At 38.8% G+C, this 11,549-nt stretch overlaps 1 protein-coding gene across 1 annotated transcript; it reads left to right on the top strand.

Moving 5' to 3' along the window:
* The first annotated feature begins 1,083 nt into the window (after positions 1–1,083).
* On the top strand, positions 1,084–10,694 carry LOC149837935 (uncharacterized). Its single transcript, XM_090007540.1, has 8 exons — positions 1,084–1,706; positions 1,982–3,300; positions 3,710–3,800; positions 3,948–4,105; positions 4,210–4,261; positions 7,455–7,531; positions 7,647–7,740; positions 9,808–10,694. The coding sequence occupies exons 2-8, from the start codon at positions 2,083–2,085 to the stop codon at positions 10,305–10,307; spliced, it is 2,190 nt and encodes a 729-aa protein (XP_089863666.1). The 5' UTR covers positions 1,084–1,706; positions 1,982–2,082; the 3' UTR covers positions 10,308–10,694.
* The last annotated feature ends 855 nt before the right edge of the window (positions 10,695–11,549 follow it).

Genomic DNA, 11,549 nt, shown 5'->3' with positions numbered 1-11,549 from the left:
CCGAAAATGGGATTCAACTCTGATTCCACCTAGGTCTGAACCAAACGGGACACGTTGACACCTGGGTTTCGAACCTGCAACTTCCCAACACAAGGGACGTGCACTAGCGGTTCATAGCAATTGCCTACAATTTCACGGAGTGTAGGTAGTGGCTACTTTGATCCATACTGCAATTTAAACCAGAATATCAGTATTTGTGGTACCCATAGACTTTCCCTTGCATCACGATTTCTAATGAGACGCGGATGTTTTATTTTTAACATCTTCATGAGTAAGACGTCAGCAAAAATAAATTGAAAAAAAAAGCTTAAGAAAATTGTAAAAAAAAAAAAATCATTTTTTTATTTTCTAAAATATACTTGACAATAACACAAATATCATTAGAAAATCACAATATTCTAAAAAAGATAATGCATAACTTTTTAAACTTGTAACGAAATATGGCGATACTTTGAAAATATCACGATATTTATGGCATCGAGAGGAAGCTATGTTCCTCACCTCCACTAACTCGGCAACTTGCAAAAGTCCGTAAAGACTGACTACTGAAACGTGTCAGTCACTTACAATACCTTCAAATACAAGAGACTGCTCTCTCACTCTCTCTCCTGAGTGAACCGTCTCGTGACTTCCAAAACGGGGAACCGGACCACGGATGATGTTGATGGCGACCGGCACGTGTCAGTGAAGGGGTTGGAAAACGGGCAGCCGGACCAAACGGGTCTGGAGCCATCGCTTTCACTAGGGGGGAGTGTGGGGCTGGACCTATTATACAGCCCTAGACTTCCCCTTCCCCACGACCTCTCCTTTTCCATCAGATCGCAGAAACCGTTTGATCCAGAGGAGCAAAGTCGGACGGTACAGCAACTTCCCGTTTTTGGTTCTCCCGATCTTCTCGGTTTGCAAACCGGATCCGAATACTAATATTTTCCCTAGAAAAAACAAGATTTCCCTTCGCCAAGAAAATCCCGAAAACGAGATTTATGATTATGTTTCGCTAGTTCTTCTCGGTTCCGGATCTCGTGTGAACCCGATCCGAATTTAGGGTTGCTGTCCCTTTTTATCGCTGGTGGATACTCTCACGGGGACACAGCGTGAGGTCTGGTGTTCGAATCCCACCGGAAGCCGGTCCTCTCCCCCTCAACTTCCGCAACCCTTGAGGTTTTGTGGTTGCTCGGTGGAGTGTGAGGTTCGAATCCCGAAGGTCGGATATCTCTCGATCGGTGCCGTTTTTCTTTTTTGTTTTTGAGGTTTTGTGGTTGCTCGGTGGAGCGTCTCGCGTTCGAATCCCGGCATTTGCTATTTATCAGCTTCTTCTATTATGATTTATTTCTTTATTTATGGGCAATTACTTTAAAAAAATAGTTCTTTGGTGGATCGCTCGAGTCGAGAGGCCTAGTTCGAGCGCCACCTGTTCCTCTTCCTCTTCCTCTTCCTTCTTAGCAAAAGAAAACCTTCTTCGTCTTCATCATCATCATCTTCTTCTTCTTCTTCTCTGTTTTAGCTTTTTTATGGGGTAATTTTTGTTTTTTTTGTTTGTTTTTGGGTGGGGAATTGTTAGCGTGGTGATGAAGGGAAGCGATGCGACTACAAGGGGAGGGGATTTGGGGAGGGGTTTTGGGGAGGGGATTGATTCTTTTTTGGTGGGCGTAATTGCGGAGGGACCACCACAAGGACGAGAGTTGGCTCACCGTCACAGACCCGAGGTACGAATCCTGAATCGAGAGCAAAGGCCCCCTTTTTTCTAATGTGTCTTGCTGTTTCTCAATTGAATATTTTGATTTTTGTGATGTTGGGGTTTGTGGGGTTCCTTTCTTCTTTCTTCTTTCTTCTTTCTTCTTTCTTCTTTCTTCTTTCTTCTTTCTTCTTTCTTCTTTTTCTTTTTGTGGGGAGTATTCCCTTTGGTGTGTTGTTGGGGGTTTGGTATTTTTTTAATGTGAAATTCATGGGTTTTTCTTTGTGGGGTTTTGACTGCTTGTAGGAAAGGGCATGTGTTTGAGGAAATTGGTGTATTCTGGGAACAGTGAATGTTGGTGGTGGGTTAGATGAATGTTGGTGGTGTAGTTTGGGTCTGTCAGTGTGATGGGTGTCTCAGTTCAGGAAGAAGAAGAGGTCTTTTTTGATACCCACGATTGTATAGATGGGGTTTCTTCTGATTCCGGGTGCTCGGAGGGTTCGGAGGGCACGGAAAGGGGCGATGTGAATGAGGATTTGAACTGGGCATTTGGGTATGAGGTTTGGAGGAAGGAGCTGGATAGCGTTCGGGACAGGCGGCGGAGGTTTCTCGAGGAAATGCTGTTCGATGAAGGAGAGCGGGATTGGAAGGGAGAGGTCCCTTTGGCGTCGAATTGCCCGGTGGGGATAGAAAGGATGACGGAAAATAGCGGGGCGGTTTTAAGGATGGAGATGCTTGATTCCGGTGTTGAGAGAGTAGAATGTTGTTCCGTGGGCAGGCAGTTGTCGAATTCCAGCTGGTCTGGTAGTTCAGCTGAATTTTTGGGTAATGCGAGGCAAACGGATGAAAATCGTAGTATCAGGGATTTGGATAACGGGAAGGAATTCTTCGCTTTTGAGTTCGGACAGAATGGCACCGACTGCATGCTCAGAGAAGTTGGTTCTGATAGATTATTGACCATGGATGAGTTTGAAAGATCTATTGGAATTTCCCAATCTGCCAGTCACCTCATGCAGAAGGATGATTGCATGCAAGGAGAGAAGGGCAATGATGCTGCAAAGGAGACAAACAAGAGAAGGAAGAATTGGTGGAAAAGCTTGAGAGTAGCTTTGGGCATTGTGAAGAGGCGTGGAGGAGGAACATGCAGGTGTGAGGATTCTGTGGCAGTTGCAAAGGATGCCATTGAATCGAAATCATCAAGGGGAAGTCAACGGAGAATGAAAGTCGGGTACCATCGGAAGGTCTTCAAGGAGTTCACTGCTCTTTTTATGGGTCAAGAGATTCATGCACATAAAGGGGCAATTCGGACAATGAAGTTCTGTCCGGAAGGGAAGTATCTTGCGAGTGCTGGCGAAGATGGAGTTGTGCGCATTTGGTGTGTTACCCAGTCTATGGAATTGAATTGTGATGGAATCAGAGAGTTTGATGTGTTTTATAAAAGTCAACCTGCACTAGGTCCACACTCTGTTGATGCGGTGAAGGAGAAGCTTGAGCATGAAAGAAAAAGTGCACGTAGTGTTCCTGTGATCATACCTGAAAAACTCTTCAAGATATCAGAGAAACCGGTACATGAATTTCACGGGCACACCAGTGACATCTTAGACCTGTCATGGTCCCAGTCGAAGGTCAGTATTGGACCACATTCTCTATCATATTGCTGGACCATAGTTCATTCATGATCAGGAACACTGATATTTTTTTGGGTGCATTTTTCATGCAGACTTTTGTTTTCTTGTTAATAATCACTTTTAGAAAAAAAGACAAATAAGCAAATTATCACTTGGGTTGCGTGTTGTCATATGCATGTGAATTATCTGCTATGTTGCAGTTACCTCTTCTGTGTATATCTTCTTAGCTTAAGTTGATAAGCAGTTGATGGTATCCATTGTCTCTTCATCTTATTGTTCACACTTCAACATGAAACTTCTGTTTTTAGATTTGGGTGCATAAAGAAATCAGTTGGTCAGATTTGTATAGTTCATTGAACATCATAGTTTTTTCGAACCGAGATTTAGTTTATATGTTGTCTTGCAGTATCTGCTTTCTTCGTCTATGGACAAAACTGTTCGCTTGTGGCAAGTTGGTTCGGGTAGATGTCTGAAAGTATTTCACCATAATAACTATGGTAAGAATTATGTAGAAAGTGTTCTGATTTACTGCATTTTGCTAATGTTTTTCCATTTGCATTTAACTGGTCATAGAGTTCTTGACTTCTTTTCTCCTATGCTTGCCAAATGTAATGGATGTTTATCATTTTTTTCTTTGGACTCAGTTACTTGTGTTCAGTTCAATCCTGTGGATGATAGATTTTTCATCAGTGGTTCAATTGATGGGAAAGTTCGGATTTGGGCAATTCCCAAACGTCAAGTTGTTGATTGGGCTGATATACGAGGCATTGTTACCGCTGTCTGCTATCGACCAGATGGAAAGGTTTTCACTTATGTACTGATGCATTTGTGCCACAAGTTATTTTTGTGGTTAGAACTTCAGCTATTAACTACTATATATTCTCTTTGCACATTCTCTTGCAACAGGGCGTCGTAGTTGGGTCTATCTCTGGTGAATGCCGCTTCTATGATTTCTCAGGTGAATACTCCAATCTAGAAGCACTTACTGTAGACGGCTGGTAGTATCTCTGCTTGATCTCTTTCAAAAGTTTTCTCAATTGTATACTATGAAATTTTTTGCAGATGACTAGAAGATAAATATCAATTCATCTCATCATTAATGGATGGTTTTAGTTTTCTTTTTCTATTGGACTGCTAGTGGCAAAAATACAACTGGAAAATTGTTCCTGAGATCAGCTTCTGTATCATTTTCTTATGCAATCTTTGGGGACATCAGTTCTAAGATTTATTTGGTTACTTCACATTCACTTTTCATTGTGGATACATAAAAAAACTTTGAAAATTTTAAAGGTATGATTGGTTAATAATGGAATTTGATGCTTTATGCTCGTATACTTTGGATTGTTTTAAGATTCTTAGTTCTCTTGATTGATTGGTTAAGCCTCAAATAATAGGATTTTGTGAAATTTCTTGTCAAACTACTCTAATAATATGTTCTCTTCAGGAAAAGCAGCTAAACCGAGTCTCATTTTTCTAAATGTTGAATATTTTGTTATTTATAATTTAACAGGCAATCAATTATCTTGCCCAAGGTTGCCAGACTATGAAGCGGAAGCAAGCGGAAGCGGGAAACAATACGGGAAGCAAAAGCGAGAAGCGATGCATTTTAAAATGTATAGGAAGCAGTAAGCAAAGAATAATATATATAAGAATTCAATGGGAATCAAAATGAAACACAAATAAAAACCAAAATAAAAGTGATCAATATTAAATTTCATGATTTTTTAGTGTAAGAATTAAATTTTTAACAAAATCTAAAAATGATGACTACCAATTTAGAGAAAGCACATGGAAGTGAGTGAGAAGAGTGAGAGAAAACACATAAAAAACATAAAAAGCTGAGTAAGAGAACATATAAGAAGAACAAATGAAGCTTGTGAAAAGCATAGGAGAAGCGTGGGGGAATCAAGGTTCTCATCAAGTTTCGGAAGTGAGGAGTATCGTGCTTCCAAAGCGAGCTTCCCACCTATCTAAGAAGCTTCCAGTAACTGCTCTTGCCTGCTTGACCTTGAAATACATGAATATTAAGAATATTTTGGAGATTTTCTCATCAACTATGGAGAAATATGATCAACTACTTTTGATTCATCGAAACAAGGTAGAACATGACAAATTACACAATTGGTATGTTTACTTACAGTAAGCTGTCTTTGTTAATGCATGAATAAAACACAAAAGGATGAAAAAAGGGAAATACAAACTGTCTTATGTTATCCACAGAGAGCTGTATGCTGAACATTACAATAGTCTGGCAGATTTATCAGAAGAAAGTATCACATCTCACAAGTTCACAAAAACCTAGTATCTTGATTGTTGTATGGAAAAAATAACAACCAAAACAACATCAACAACAACAATAAGTGAAAGTTGAAAGCTGTCTCAGGTTTCCAGATTATAAGTGGATATTATGTGTTTCATTGAAGAAGACCAGATTTACATGAAGAAACAATGCCATTTCTATTTGAAGGAGTTACGTAATAGGTAGACAACCATCATGACAAACAAAAAAGGCTGATATTTGTCTTTCAAACTTCATTTGGTTGACAAAAATTTCTCAAAGTTCTTGCTGAGGAAAAGAAGTCAACTAGATCAAAGGCACCTCAAGTCTCAGGCTGACAGGAACAAAAGTTTCAGAATTTGAAACTATCTTAGGTAGTGAAGTGGGTCGGCGGAGGGGTTTAGTGCTAATTATTGGCCACAACTTTATGTTCTAAAATACTGATAATGAATCAACTGATTCATATCAGAATCAAGCGGATTGTACAATCCAAATTGTATGACAATGTATGAAAAAAATTGTTTATTTTTTTTTCTTTGAAAACTTGTGAATATAAGCTTTACGGCTTTGCAATGTAGGAAGTGACTTGAATTAATAAATTTGTTCCAAATATCTTTGGCTAAAACATGACACTTCTCATATCTCATTGAATTTGCTCATTTGGACAAAATCTGATTTTAGTTCCTCTTTAGCAACATTAATTTATTGAACAAAACATACCACTGTTGGACCCTTTTCTTTAGATGAGTGACATATCTTTGTTCAGAGTATTCCACAACCGATTAGAGAGTCCCTAAACATAGAAAAATAGATAATGGGATATTATAGTGCTATGATGCCAATAGAAGTGCCTTTGTATCCAGAACAGAGTTACCGGAAGCTTCATAGATAGGTGGGAAGCACGCTTCCCTGAAACTCGCTTCAGAAGCACAAAACTCCTCGCTTCCGCAACTTGATAGGAATCTTGAATCTCCAACGCTTCTCCTATGCTTCCCACATGATTCTTCCCTACTTCCTACATGATTCCTATATGTTTCTCTCACACTTCTTTTTATGTTTTTCATGTGCTTCCGTTTACACTTCCTGCTCACTTCTCATGTACTTTCTTTAAATTGGCAACCATCAATTTTAGATTTTGAGAAGAATGTAATTCTTACACTATGAGATTACAAAATTTAAGAATAATCATTTTTATTTTAGTTTTTATTTTTTTCTCCTTTGATTTGTATTTTGCTTCCTATTTGGTGCCATATCACTTCCCTTTTTTATTCCTATTTCACTTTTAAATTGATTCCTCTCTTCTTGCTTCTTATAAATTTTGAAATATATAGTTTCTTGCTTCCGCTTCTCGTTTTGTTTCTCGCTTCCGCTTCCTAGTCTGGTAACCTTGATCCAGAATATAGGGCAGTAATTACACAAAGTCTTAGGCTTTTAATGTAAGATATACATTATTAATTTTGCGCATAAATTATGTATAAGCAAAGAACCCGTGAGCTTGAAAATATCGCTCATATATGTTTACATATGCGATGAAAAATAGGTAATGTCAGAAAAGCATATCAAATGCAAATGCAGTAGTTGACTTGTGTTCTTCAATGAGACATAACCACATAGACGTGCAGAAGATAATCCACAGGAATTTTCTCCAAATAAGCTCATCATTTTCATCCATAGATGATCTTGATCTTGTTAAAATTCCTTGTAAATTATATATACAATAACACACTTCTGTGTTCTGAAAAGTTATTCAAATGTACGTTTGTCTATGAAAGTTGTTTTATCATGATTGATGCCATCAACACCTCCCAAGTCTTAAAATCGAACCTCTCCCCATGAAACAAGAACCATTGATTAGCAACTCATTTTTGTGCAGGTAATCGTCTACAGCTGGTTGACCAAGTATATTTGCAGCATAAGAAGACATCTGGAAAACAGATCACTGGATTTCAGGTTCTTTATACACACCTTTGCTCCTTATATGAACGTCTCCCTGTGATCATTTGTTTTACAAGTTTCTCCCTTTTCACAACTTAGATAATCTAATTGCTCTTATTCTCTTGTGCAGTTTTCCCCCATGAATTCTCAGAGGATGATGGTGACATCAGCTGACTCACAGGTTCGAATATTTGATGGTGTTGATGTTGTCTTTAAATACAAAGGTAAGCCTTGATGTCTTTCTTTGAACATACTGTATCTGAATTCTTTCTTGTTACTAATTTTTGTCAAATTGCCTTGATGAAAACACTGACAATTTCTATTGGTATTGGTATTCATTTATGGTTTTTCTTGTGACTACTCAATGTTCCTGATTCTTAACCAAATTGTCTGTGTTCTTTTTCTTTGAATTTTTCATGTTGTTTGGTAATCATCTTTCTGTTTGAATGTATTGATGTTTTACAGTGTATCCATTCAATGAAAAGATAGAGTGATGGAACCGCTTGGTCCTGACAAACTCTCTTGATTCTTGTAGTAAACCCCTCATGGGCAACCTCTCTGGTTTATCCATTGTAAAGTAGGCTTGACTTGTTTATGTTGGAGGTCTGGTTCTTAAGAACTAACCTCATCCTTGTAATACCCTTATGTCTCTCATGTCATAACACCTAACCATCTTTTTCGAAATTTTCATGTCATACCCTGTATCCGCACCACTACCCATGTGAGATTGATTAGATAGTTGTTGCAGGCTTAAAGAGATCTTGGAGATCAAGCTACTTGCTACCAAAATAGAGATATAGATCAAAATTTAGTACCATTTAAAAGCAAAGTATGTCATCTCTTGTAGATGACTTGTGGTGAACTTAAATTTATTATACAAGGCTTATGAGGTGTTGCCCAAATTAAACATTCATAAACATCAGAAGTGTGTCCAAAATCGAACTTGCATACATAATGGCCATGATAGTAGCAAATGCGTGTGTAGAGTTAATATAGCTTCTTATATGACAAATGGTCTACTTTGCCTCTTGATGCGATAGTCATATAAGTCCCAAAACAGCAAAATAGTGACTTCACCTACAATTGGAAATAATTTGATTAGCAGTTTTAAATTGGTTATACTTTTAGGATATGAAGCACTTTAGATGCTGTAGACAGGTAGAAGATTTAGCTTGATGGCGTGGTTACAGTAGTTTGCATGTGATGGTTGCCTTATTAATTGTAACACAAAGCAGCAGCTTGCTGTTGGAAAATATGGAAATATCATCAGTTATGACTCTTTGTGCTCTTATCAAGTATGAAGTTCCAAGGGGCCTGACTATCTAGGTACCTAAGACTAGTCATGCATGTGGTGCAAATGTATTGGTAAATGGTGTTTAGATAATCTGGTTAAGATTACAAGATGGAGTAGCAGCATTAGCAATAATGCTGTTGTTGCAGTCAACTCTAGCTGGTTCAATTTCTATTTGCAAGGTGTAGATGCGATGGACGACCTTCAGAAGCTTAGTCCCTGCACATATTTCTGCTGCACATAAATTGGATATGGTCAACACCATGTCTAAGGTTGTGTTTGTCTAGTTTTTGTGTTCATTTTTATTTGACTTCAAAAGTAAAAAAATGTATAAATTGAGTGATAATGCTCTTCCTTACCATCTTTAAAGTTTTCTCTCTCTCTCTCTCTCTCTCTCTCTTTCTCTCTCTCTCTGAAAAGAAACATCACACCAAGTTTTGCTTAAATTATTGACATCTATATGCCTTTCAGGAATGTCGATAAAGCCATAAGTGTATCATAGGATGATGCTTTTTAAGTTGCACAAATTGACAATTTACTTTCTTCAGCTAATTGCTGAAGCCAATTTTCAACCATAGACGAGAAATACTCGTGCTTATCTTAAACCATGGCATAAGTGCTGCTGATGATTGCAATTCCAAGTTTTCATGCTAGCGTTCTTCAGTAGCTTTACCATTAGACCCTTGAGTTAGTGTGCTTCTGCTCTTCTATTTTCTCTGAGTGCTTTGATGGATTAATACGTCCTATCTTGTGTAGGTTTCATTTTTATCTGTTAACACGTGACAGTGGGATTATCTTGATGTTTGTATCAGTCAGTTTTCCAAGAATCCCATTGCCACCGTTATGACATTTACATTTTTCTACTTTATTTTTTTTATTTTTATGTTTCTAAAATCTTCATTTAGGGTTTCTTGTTTGGATATAGTCTACTTTTAAAATGCATGAACGACACTTTTGCTACTTTTTAGTTTTGTTTGAATCCTGACGACTTCATAAGCAGGTTTCCGGAAATCTGGAAGTCAGAGAAATGCATCATTCACTTCAAATGGGAGGTACATTGTTTCTGCCAGTGAGGATTCACGTGTTTATGTTTGGAACTATAACTCCTCAGATGTTTCATCTTCTAAACGGGCAAAATCAATAAGTTCCTGTGAGCACTTCCCATCAGGAGGCATAACAGTAGCCATCCCTTGGTCAGGCACTCAGTTGCAGCAATCAACTGTTAGCGAAGATAACCTGCATGCTTCTTTGCAACAACCAGATCTAGCGCAATCTCCCTCTTGGTTGAGAGACTCGGATAGCTTCTCACCAGGATGTCTTTCTGATGCTCTATCGAAAAATACAGCGACATGGCCCGAGGAGAAACTCCCTCCATGGACCAGTTGTGGTTTAGAAGGCCATCCTCATAGGGCAGCAACTTGGGGGTTGGTAATTGTAACTGCAGGTTGGGATGGAGTAATCAGGACATTTCATAATTATGGATTACCGATCCGGATTTAAGTTTCTTTCCGTTTCTTTCTATTTCAATCGGCGTTGACATATCCACTAATGGAGAAAAAGAAGTGGAAATGTCATCTGTTAGATGCGTCGAGGCAGCAGATGTAAAAGATGTGATCGACTGCCATGCAAGATGCTCAGATGCCAATCTTCCAACTGTTGGATTTCCCTCAGCAAGGGATTCATAGCTATGTGAATCCAGAGGAGTTACAGTGTAAAGGATGTGAGAGATAAAGGGTCGTTTTCTGTGTAATTATCATGTGAGTTCATCTCTTCTTTCTTTGCGATACGAGAGGCCATTTTGTTACTGGCTGTAGTCTTTCTTAGAATCAGTTGTACTGGTTATAATGTTTCTATTTATTAGATTTACAACCTTAAGCTTGTGGAGTATGACTGATGTGCCACTGCCCAGCCCAGCCCGGACCTTCGTGCCCCTTTCCACCAACAAAAGAAGCACATTCAATTTTACAAAAGGATCCTATCAGCAGTTATGAGACAGAAGTTACTTGCATATTGGCCTGGGATGTTTGTAATGCCATGTGATTCTTGGATTTTCTAAAGATCCTGTGATTGTAAATCACAATCACTACACTTTCTTAGGGTTAGTGAAACATGATAAAAGTACAAGTTGTGATTGCCAGCTCTGATTGCTTTTACCTCGAATCTTGTGAAAGTCACAAGAATGAACTTGCGATCAATAATCACAGCTTCTACTTTCTCAGCTGTGATTGTTCATTCCCGCCTGTGACCAAAACAAACATGCCTGATTCATTTTCCTGGTATGTGAAAATGGCATTTTTTTTTCTCCATAACAGAGCTGGGGAATTAAAGTTCCCTTTCTTTACAACAGTTGTTCAACCACCTATATACCAGTGGGTTTCAAACTTGCAAGGTTCCATCACATGGTGATGTGCACAAACTGCTCCTACCAGATGAGGCGGAGCCTTTTTTGGTGAAAATGACATTTACCTTGAGGGTCCTTATTTCTGCTGCTCCTTTGTTTGCCATTCGTCATTGATAAGTAGTATAAGTGCTGCTTGTTTTTTATTACAGAGAAAGCTGGGGTTAGTCCGACCCCTACCAGTTATACAACCATATGCCATTGGGATTCGAACTTACACGTCCCCACACAATATGTGACGTGCACTAACTGCTCTTGCCAGACAAGCGGAGCCCCCATTGGTATAAGTTCTGCATGTTGGGAGAGCGGAATCAGTCCAGTAAGAGCCTGCCTACTCATTGGAC

This window comes from Nuphar pumila, chromosome 5, assembly GCF_984573655.1.
Source record: "Nuphar pumila chromosome 5, dmNupPumi1.hap1.1, whole genome shotgun sequence".
NCBI classification, from domain to species: domain Eukaryota; kingdom Viridiplantae; phylum Streptophyta; class Magnoliopsida; order Nymphaeales; family Nymphaeaceae; genus Nuphar; species Nuphar pumila.
Note: the sequence above shows the minus strand (reverse complement) of the source record. Positions and strands in the feature narration are given on the sequence as shown.